The sequence below is a fragment of the Musa acuminata genome, chromosome BXJ3-7, assembly GCF_036884655.1.
Source record: "Musa acuminata AAA Group cultivar baxijiao chromosome BXJ3-7, Cavendish_Baxijiao_AAA, whole genome shotgun sequence".
In the NCBI taxonomy this organism is placed as follows: domain Eukaryota; kingdom Viridiplantae; phylum Streptophyta; class Magnoliopsida; order Zingiberales; family Musaceae; genus Musa; species Musa acuminata.
In genome coordinates, this window is record NC_088355.1 from 377,532 (window position 1) to 387,721 (window position 10,190).

Below are 10,190 nucleotides of genomic sequence, written 5' to 3' on the forward strand. Positions count from 1 at the left end.
AGATAACAAAGGTATGAAATGAGTGGTCTCAAAGAAGTGCTGGTTAAGCAGAAGCAGCAGACTGTCAGTGAACCAGCCAAGTGTGACAAGTAGGCTGAAGATAGATTAGAAAATGGTGCATCTTCTCACGAGACAAAACCACAACTTGAGGGAGAAAGCAGCTAACCATGATTACACTGCGTCTCCAATGCTTCCTGTTCTTGAAAGAAGGAAGAAGCATCCAAAAGAGAGAGGAACGCAGCTAGTAGAACTATACAGATGCAGAGAAGCGTCAACATCTGTTCCAATAGAACGTCATAGGGTCCTAGAGTCAAGCGAATTGCACGTCATTGGACCAGAAGCCTAACGATAACGAGGTCTCAAACGAGCTGCAGTCGACGCAGTGGACATGGCATTCAATCCGAGGGGATGAAGAGCCACGTAGAGGGCTGGAACAATGCATCAAGTCATGGTGGAAGAACCATGTGGGTGGACGTTCAGCTTCAGCAAGCAGTCTCCTCCCTCATCTCTTTGATTCGCTGCAGCAGATGAGCATACGACTATGGGATCAGCATTCTGGCTTCCCATGGATCTCCCAAAAGTTATGGTGGGGTGTATTTTTGGGGTTCCCCGGGTGTTTGAAGGGCTCGCTCCGTACTTACAGCGAACATCCAAGGAGGAGAGGCTTTTGTGGCTTTCTAGGCGTGCTTTCGCAAGCACCAAAAAGGCGAACACCGAGATCCAGAAATAGTTATTTATGCCCTCCGGCTTCCACGCGTTTGAATTCGAGTGGCTCCGATGCAGCAAACGCAAACCGGTCGATCCTGCGATCGTTTCAGGTTGTTTCTCATCCCTAGGCCGTCGTCATACCCTTCTTTGATAGGTGAAAATTGCCAGGGAAGTATCTTGATTCTGGTGAAAAGGAATCGGACTGCTGCTCTTCTAAATCTACGCACGCCTTTTCTCCTGCTTCATTTTGTCTCGAGCGATTGGAAGGAAGTGGCATGCTTAATCTGAAGAACTTCTATGTCGGCTTGGTGGAGTTGGGAGACCCAAAACAGCTACACTATTCCACCAACGCATGCGGTCTCCATTCCATTATATGCCAATCTCAAGAAACCTCGGGGAGATCTTGTTGGAACGGTGGCTTTCATCATTGACTGGATTGGTCAAAGTCGAACACAAGGATACAGATTCTAGATCTTGTTGGAATCGTGACGTTCATCATTGACTGGATTGGTCAAAGTCAAACACAAGGATACAAATTCTAGATCTTGATTTACCAACCCAACTCATATATGTTTTACGATGCAAGGAACAGCGACGGCAACTTCTGTCTAGTTTTCGAACCCGATCGTGCTTGCGTTTCTCCATTTACATGGTTCCAAAATCCCACAGGTGCAATCCCGTGTCGTCTGCCCAAGCAACGACGTATCGGTCACTGGCGGCCACGGCGGCGGCCTCGCCTATCGTCTCTCTAAAGCTGTACAAGTACTCACCTGTCGTCGCGTCCCACACCCGAAACCCGCGAGCAGCGAACACTAACGCGTAACCCCAGTTCATGCACCCTACCACGCCCACGGCTCTCTGCTGCTGCTGCTGCTCCTCCGCCCTCCTCAACGTGCTAAACCTGCAAATCTCCTGCAGCGTCAGCACGTCGTGCACCTTCGCCAGACCTCGCGCGTCCACCACCATCACCCGGCCCTCGCACGCGTCCACCGAGTCCACGGCGGCTCCGTGTTGGAGATCGAGCCGGTTTAGCGTCGTCACGGTATCATCAAGGTCTACCACCTCCATGCTCGAAGTAGTGCACCCTACCGCAACTTCTGGCTCGGCAACCCTCACGCGGCCGACCACCGGCCCGGACAAGTCGGTGAGCATGTGCCAACCCAATACGGCGTCGGGATCCGTCAAGGTTCCACCAACATAAACCAGCTGCTCCGTGGCGGCGTCCCAGACGTGCCATGACCGGCCAGGAACCCCCGCGAACAAGCCCACCCACCGGCGATCGTCTCCGGTGAAGTCAACCAGCGTTCCGTCCTCCACGAGGTTGCCGGCGTGAGCCCGCCGGACGGTTCCGGACACGTCGAGGCTCACCACGTGGATATCTCCGTCCTGGGAAGCGAACGCAAGGCGTTCATCGGGCTCAGCGAGAAAGACGACGCCCGAGACAGCCTGAGAGAAGCGTCCGAGTCGGTCGCGGTGCGGATCGGCCCGATAAGTGGCGACCGGCCGACCGGCGGGGAGATCAAACAAGCGGACCGAGCCGTCGCGGTAGCCAGCGGCGAGGTGGCGGTCCGACAGGGTAAGACGGCGGCAAGAGAGCGCAGCGGAGGGAGGCAGCAGACGAGAGTAAGCAGAGCGGCGAACCCGGAAGTTGGCGGCAGTGCGGTGGAGGCGGACGAACTCGTCGCGCCACGACGGGAGCGAGGAGCGTTGACGGGACCAGATGCGGCCGGCCAGGTCCTTCCACAGGAGCTCAGAACGGGAAACAGCCCTCCACGTGGCGCACACCTGCTATTTCCCATGAAATTGAGTCTCATAATATCTATAAGCATAACTTAGAAATGATCACTGAATAAGAATGTAGACGATTAATTATCCTTGACATTTTATGTGCAAAGATTATGCAGAACGTGAAAAGAAACATGCAGCAGGATTAACATTTTATGTACAATTTCATAGCTAACATGCATGAATCGCTACATAATATTGCTTACATGGGGGACTGCAGAAGTTGGAAACACTGGACTTGTGGTGAACCTGCAAGAGGTGCTGTGAAACCAATCATGCAACGAAAAGCTCTCAGCACAAGCAATGACGGCAGGATTTTAATGATCCTCACACGATTATATCTTTTTATTTACAATCTATACAATTTATGCCATAAACCCTTCTATCTATATCCATATATCGGAATCAGAGGTCATATACCTATTCATTCAGAATGCTTGCACCTTTTTCATGGTGACCTTGTTCCATATAATCTTTCATTTCAATATCTATTCCTAATATGATTATATAAGATAGTAAATTAAGTTTATTTTCTAACATTTCCCTCGAGCTTAATTTTCCCTTGTAAAGTGCTCACATTAACATAGTGCTATGCTACATTAGGTTGATCATGTGGAGCCACACGATGAGCTCGATCATCTCAACTCGATCGTTCTTGTCGTGCAGCTCGCGCGATGGATTATTTATGATTTTTTTTTTTTTTTTATCTTAACCTTATTATGCATCCAATAGTACGTTTCTCTGTACGAGGTGCATATGATGACCTCTCACAGTTCGTTCACTCGATTCTAACTCTCCTCAAATTTAATTCGATAAATCCGATCACTCCTTTGAGTTATACATTCCCTTTCATCAATGTTTGTTTCCACTTACTCCAAGTAGAAAAGGTACAATTTTTCACTTATTTTGATTGTTAGAAGATAAATAAAAAAAAATTCATCACATAAAAACTAAAAGAAAGTGAAGATTTCTCACAATAATAATGAAAAATAAGAAATCTCATTAGATATAACATATTCCCCTGGGATTGAAGATATAGACAAGTAAGTTTTTAATTTCATAATGTCTCCTCTATTGTTTATCTTGTATGTATTTTTTCTTTTAATGACTATTATTTCCAATATAATATCATGGCTTTTCGATTACGAACACCTTCACACCCATTGAACCAGCGGATGGTCTCCTCGCGTGTTTCAAGGACCGACGGCCACTAAAACAGGAGGGGAGCTGCAAAACGACACGAGAGGATAAAGAAAGCTAAGTATAGGGATTCAATTTTGAGAAGAATCATCTTAATCCCAACGATCCCACTAGATTATGGGGTGGTCCCATGAACCCTAAACGAAGGGAGCAGCATTCGCGCTTCCTTGCGTTACCTCAAAACATCACAGGTACTGCTGCCAGGCTCGCTGTTCCCCCTAATCCGAACCGCGATCTCGACGACGTACTTTTTCGTACGTCGTAAAATCCAGTCCGATCGGGGCGGCTGATATCAGCGCCTGATGAGAGAGATGTGATCCGTGACGGTGGTGTAAAGCGACCATGACACATGACGTTTGATGTTTGCTCAAGTCCAGCCTCTGCTAGACGGTCGACGTCCCTTCGCATGCATGCCAAAGCCCTATAACCACTCACGAGCCACCCATGCGTGTGTGTGTGTGTGTGTGTGTGTGTGTCTCTCTCTCTCTCTCTCTCTAAACCCTCCTTTCTCCGTGAAAGAGTCCCGAGTCTGATTCCGTCCAATGCTTGGTCCTCACATCCCATCATCAAAAAGCAAAGGCGACTAAACGACAAGTCTCCTCGGCGTTGGACTCTGCAGGGAGACCATGTGCGTCGGAAGGTGGTGGGACTTGGAACAAGCTTTGGCAGCATGGAACTACCAGATTGTTCCCAGACATTTGACCTCAACATAAAACATTATACGACTCGAGGCTTTTCATAAAAAACACAAACATAAAATGGGCACACAAGGACTCACCATAAGTTGGAACAATGTCCACCTATTCTTCAGATTTATATAGATCATACATATCAATCACGCAGGAGATAATATGATATGGGTTCTAAGAATGAGGTGCACATGTGATGGAAAAGATGTGTCAGCAGCAGAAAGCAGCGGATGGATGGATTTGGATATATAGGGACTGTGTTAGACGTCCCTTGTGAGATTGTTTATTGTCGAGGACAAAAATTAGGAATTCCACAGAGGGCCCCAGCAGCTGGGGCCAATGCGTCCCTCTTATCTCAAGGACAATGAGAGAGAGAGAGAGAGAGAGAGGTAGACGGGTCAATGCATGGTGCGGCGTGAAGGAGCCAAACCAAATCGTCGGAAGCAGCGAAGCTTTCGTCCGCCCATACAACAAAAAACATTAGCCCGTGCAGCTTGTTTTCCCCCGCACTTTCATTTCCAAGGAACGTCATAAAAGAACAACCCACCCACGAATAAACAAAACAAAAGAAAACAGCAAGAGGCCGTTCTTTTGAAGTCAGTCAACCCATGTGACAATTCTGGGACGGTCCCGAATAACTCTCGTCTCTTTCTTCCTTGTAGTATATTAACTTATTAGCACAACCCCCATTATAGTGTGAACTGAAAGCAGGAAGAAAAGAGGCTGTGCGGTTGTATCCTTCTCCCACCCCGATAAAAGAAAACCCAAAACGGAAACGAAAGGGATGCGCGAGGGAGAAGGTAGCTGGCTGGCTTCTTTTCCCCGCCCCCCTTTGCTTTCCACCGTCTCAGCCGCATGACGCCAACCCCGAGCTTTCTCTTTCATTTCGTTCCTTTCCGCTAATGTAAATAAAGCAGAGACAGGGATGGGTCGAGTAGAGTTAATCGAACGGGAAGCGGTGCCGACGCGAGGGTCAAAAGAACAGAGTACCACACGCCACCACCCACGACTGGCTCTATGCGCAGACCTCTGGTCAGAATCGGACGGCAGAGTGCAAGAAAAAAGGGCAGAGAGAAATAATGAACGCTGACAGGGTGAGGAGAGGCAGCAGGAGCACGTTGAGTCGCAATAGATTTTCACTGCAAAGAGCAAAGGGTACAGCTAAAGCCAGCCACCCATTATCGAGAGCGAAGAAAATGGAAGGCAAAGGCGAAGCATGGATATGGAGAATAGTGGCGGTCAGAGAGTAGCAGCAGAAGGAACCATTCTAATTCCAAAGGGTGTTCCTGTAGACAACAACAAATATAACCCAAAGAAAACCCTTCTACGGAGATAATCTATATGTGGAAATAAGCTACTGGAGCTTTCGTTATGGAATAGCGGCTCTGCTCTCAGTGCTATCTATTATTCCAACATTGTCATTTTTCGTAGCCGATTCTTCCATGTTCCGTCATTCCAAAATCATAGCGGTTAGTGTGTTCTTCGTGGTTTCGTTGTTCCAAACCATATTTAATGCAACAAGAACAAAAACCTAGTTTGCGTTCCTGATATCCCGATAACAAACAGGAACTGATCTATCTAGCAAGGCGAGATGAGAAAGATAGAAACCGATGCATTCTTCTACTTGGATGTCACGGTGGAGATATATAGCAGGAGAAGAGAGAACCTGGAACACGGCGACGATGGCAGGAGCGGCAGCGAGCCGCCCGCCGTTGCGCGCGGCGTCGATGGCGACCCGCGCAGCGACCGCCTCGACGAAGTGCTCCGGCCAGACCGCCTCCGCGGACAACCTCGGCCGCGACGACGAGGGACCACCGGTGCCGCGGCCGAGGCCCACGGCGTGTCTTACGGAGGCGACGGCCTCCTCTTCGCCCTCTCCCTCGCTGTCGCGTTCGCGACGTTCCTGCGGCGACCTCGACATCAGCACACGAGCAGACGGAAAGGGAGAATTGAGGGAGAGGGAGAAGGAGAAGGAGAAGGCGGAGATTTGCCGGACGTGTAGTTTACAAAACCCGGTGTTTTATAGGCGTCGTTGCATCGTTTTCTCAGCTTCCGTTATTTATGGATTGGTTTCGGTTTTATTTATTTATTCCAGTGCTACTGCTTGTACCTTATTATATATATATATATATATATATATATATATATATATAATTCGATATAACCAATATAATGGAATTGCATGTCTGCCTCGTATTAAAATTTTGTTTCCCATATCATTGAAAGGATACTGCTGTCCTTTTCTTCAATTGTTGTTCTTTCATAAATATATATTAAATTACGATTAATTTATAAAAACTTGATCCTGAGATCCATAAAAGGGCTTCTCTCAAGAGATTAGCAACGTGAGTAGCTTATTTGGTAGTATAATGTCACTGAAGTCTGGAGACTGGAGCTAAGGACGACATCTCTCTCTCTCTCTCTCTGCGCTTCGGAGCAGTAACAGTAACAGTATGGTTCTGTATGCATACAGAACCGGATCAGCACAGAGTGAAATTGGTGAGGCTGTTTTCACGAGTTCATCGTGGGAGACAGCCATGGAACGTGAATCCGGTGAGGGTGAGCATTTCGCAGCCAGGGGAGAAGGTGATGTACGTACCAGGAAGCGACACATTAGATCGCCTTCCAATCGAGTTTGACCCCCCCCTCTCTCTCTCTCTCTCTCTCTCTCTCTCTCTCTCTCTCTCTGAGATAATTGCCAGAAGCGCCGTATTGCTGGCTTCTGTCTCTGTTTAGTCCTTCTCTTTGGCTTAGGTCTTGGTCGCCGGAAGCACTGTGCCCTCGTCTTCTCTCAGGTCTCAGGTCCTGTTTACTCTCACTATGTCTATGTGGTTGGTCCCCGATCATGAGAGATGTGTATATAAGAGAGGGAGGACGTAGGTTTTGATGGCCGTCGAAGTTGCAGCAACAAGTCAACGCCCACCCTATGTCACGAGCACGTAACTCGATCACCCATCTGAGAAATGGTGCGATGAAACCCGATGCTCATACGGCAATTGCGAATCGCATCTTTGATGATTCTGCCTTACGTGTGGTTTTCATGCATGCGTGCAAACTGCACATGCAAAACCAATGCAGCTCGTCTCTTGATATATAGCACCCTTCCGACTCTTCTTCCTTCCGAACGAACGAACTTCTTCTTAACATCGGTGAAAGAATAAGGTTTCTGCAACATTCAAGTTAGAAAATCTGAAATGCTATTGCATCCTAACCCTTATATTTAAAGAAATATTACCTTATTTGAGGAATATTTTTCCAATTTCGATTGTTAGTATATGGATACTATGACTCAATTAAGCCACTCAAACGTGCAGCGGGATGACGACGAAAAGGAGAATAAAAGATAACGAAGACTCAATTTTTTATTGCCAACCGCAACCGTGAGTTCGACTCGGGTTCAGTTTGGGTTGGGCCGAAGTAGAAAGGCCGAAGCCAACTTGGCCCAACGAGACTGAGCTCTCCAGGGGTTCGGGTTTAGCTGAAGCCGAAAGAAAAATCAAAATTTGCAATTAGCTCCTCGGACTTTTCTGATTTATGAACTGATTCGCTATCTGCATCTTTAAATTCGAATCATGATGTTACAAAAACCCACCGTCCGCCTCCTCCCTACCCTACGCGAAGTCCGTCTCATCGGAAGCATGGAAGAAAAAGGGGAACAGACGGGGAAATCGTTGGTCGACCTTTCGCCTTCTGAGCTTCGGATTCGATCACTCCAATCCCTTGAAGGTAATGAATGATTGAGAAGTCCAGTTTCCCCATCGCTTATTTTCCTTCTCGTCTCGATCTGTGGCCCATTTCGATATATCCTTTTTCATTCGAGTTTTCCAACTCTTTTGGTACGCTCGAACGACGGTGCAGTGTTTCATCCCTTCGTCTTTATGGAAAGCATCGTTTAGATTATCATTATCAAATAGGGTAAAGAGAAACACTTACGAAGATTGATTGGCATAGTAATAATATTGACTTTCAGTATTTTTGTACGAAGATTATGAATATACTTCTGTTAAGAAATAAATATATCATTTATCGTGTGGACTACTAATCAATTATTTGATAGAAAATAATTGGAGGACCTATGATCTTTGATAGAAAACTTATTTCCAAGCTACCGAATAAACTAATCAATTATTATTGATTTATTAATAGTAATAATTAAGTTATCTGCATAAACTAGTAAAAACATGATTATGCCTTCATGAGAATAAATAAATAATAAATTATTAGATTGAAAATTATGAAATCCAACTAAGACTAGATGTGATAAGACTAAGTCTTATGTATCATTCCATAACAAAGCATTATATTCTTCAGATATTGTTGCTCGTTATTCGAGAATATTTAAGGCTTGGTTAATAGTGGAAGACTTAAAATAAAATTTTGAGATTGTTTTACAAAAATAAAAAAAATATTTAGTTTAAAGACTTGATTTTTTAATCTAGTAACCATCAAATGAATTGGCATAGAGTCAACTAAACCTTACTGTAGATTCTCTTATTGTGTAACACTCTTATGAGCAGTTAGATGGATAAGAAAATATATTATTCATTATACACCATTGAGGAAGGACTTGGTGGGATCTGAGTGGATAAAGTATTTGGATTGATGGGTAAGATTGATGTTTCAACTTGAACGGAAATGATAATATAAGATGACTCATGAATTTAGAGAACCCAATTAACAAAGTTGTTGGAAGTTAGCCTAAATGAAATAGAGTCAAGTCATTTATAAGAAAAACCATATTCCACATAATCAACATGATGAGAAATAAATTTTTTTTTTTGATTGATAGATCAAAACATTTAAAGGCACTTTGATTAGTGGAATATAAAAAAATATATATGGTTTTGATCAAGCTTCTAGTTTATTATGCATATAAAGTTTTAAACATGGATAACATAGACACCTAATAACGCATAATTTACTATAGTTAAGAGTCAATTCGAATAGTTTTTTAAATGTTTAGAAATTATGTTTAGGAGTGGGCATGCAATTAATAAGATAAGTTAATATGAAAAATACATTAGACTAAAATTGAGGAAATAAGAAAGTTTGAGTAAAGAGTGTGAGGCTAGTTTGGACGATATGCTAATGACGATAATCCATGGTCCCATTATGTTCAGAGTATATGGAGGGGTGAGAGATTTCATTAGTTTTAAAAAAGTTACCAAGCTTTTGAAATTCACTATTATTATAAGAGTAAAATGAAATAATAGGTCATTCAAAGAACTTTTCAACAGTAAATTTTAACTTTAGAAAAATGATGAATACTTCATATTTTTACTTCATGAGAAATAACCATATGTATTTTATGAAATTGTTAACAAAAATAAGACAGTAGTTAAATCCATTATGAGATTATATTGATGAAAAACCCCAAATATCAGAATATATAAGTTCAAGAGGTGAATTATTTATGAGAGAGGATTTAGAAGATGGAAGCTTATGCATTTTATTGTAATTTGCACGAGTTACACGAAAATGAATGGTAAGATGATGATGATAAAGATAAATTGTAAGAATGAATAATATGATTTAGAACCTTAAAAAAAAATACCCTAAGCGGTTATGCCATTTTTGAAATGGAGCTTCGATGGTGGCTAAAACAAAGATCGATTTGGATAGTGCAACAATTAGCCACTCACAAACTTCATCTATATTGAGCCCCTCCATGAGATGTGCTCCCCTATTAAGATCCTTCATAATAAATGAAGAGGGTTAGAATTCAATAGAAATATTATTAGAAGAACATATTTTAGAGATAGATATTATATTCTTCTTCATATCAGGAACGCGTAGAACATCAGAAAA

At 43.9% G+C, this 10,190-nt stretch overlaps 1 protein-coding gene across 1 annotated transcript; it reads right to left on the reverse strand.

The window, feature by feature from the left end:
- Window positions 1–1,204: 1,204 nt before the first annotated feature.
- LOC103991167 (transcriptional regulator STERILE APETALA-like) lies at window positions 1,205–6,392 on the reverse strand. The gene is made up of 2 exons (XM_009410525.3): window positions 6,049–6,392; window positions 1,205–2,493 (listed from the first exon to the last, which is right to left on the reverse strand). The coding sequence occupies exons 1-2, from the start codon at window positions 6,301–6,303 to the stop codon at window positions 1,354–1,356; spliced, it is 1,395 nt and encodes a 464-aa protein (XP_009408800.2). The 5' UTR covers window positions 6,304–6,392; the 3' UTR covers window positions 1,205–1,353.
- Between the last annotated feature and the right edge of the window lie 3,798 nt (window positions 6,393–10,190).

Coding starts and splice junctions, on each gene's coding strand:
- LOC103991167 (XM_009410525.3), bottom strand. CDS start 6,303: ATGTCGAGGTCGCCGCAGGAACGTCGCGAACGCGACAGCGAGGGAGAG. Junction 2,494..6,048: donor CCATCGTCGCCGTGTTCCAG/GTTCTCTCTTCT, acceptor GGGAAATAGCAG/GTGTGCGCCACGTGGAGGGC.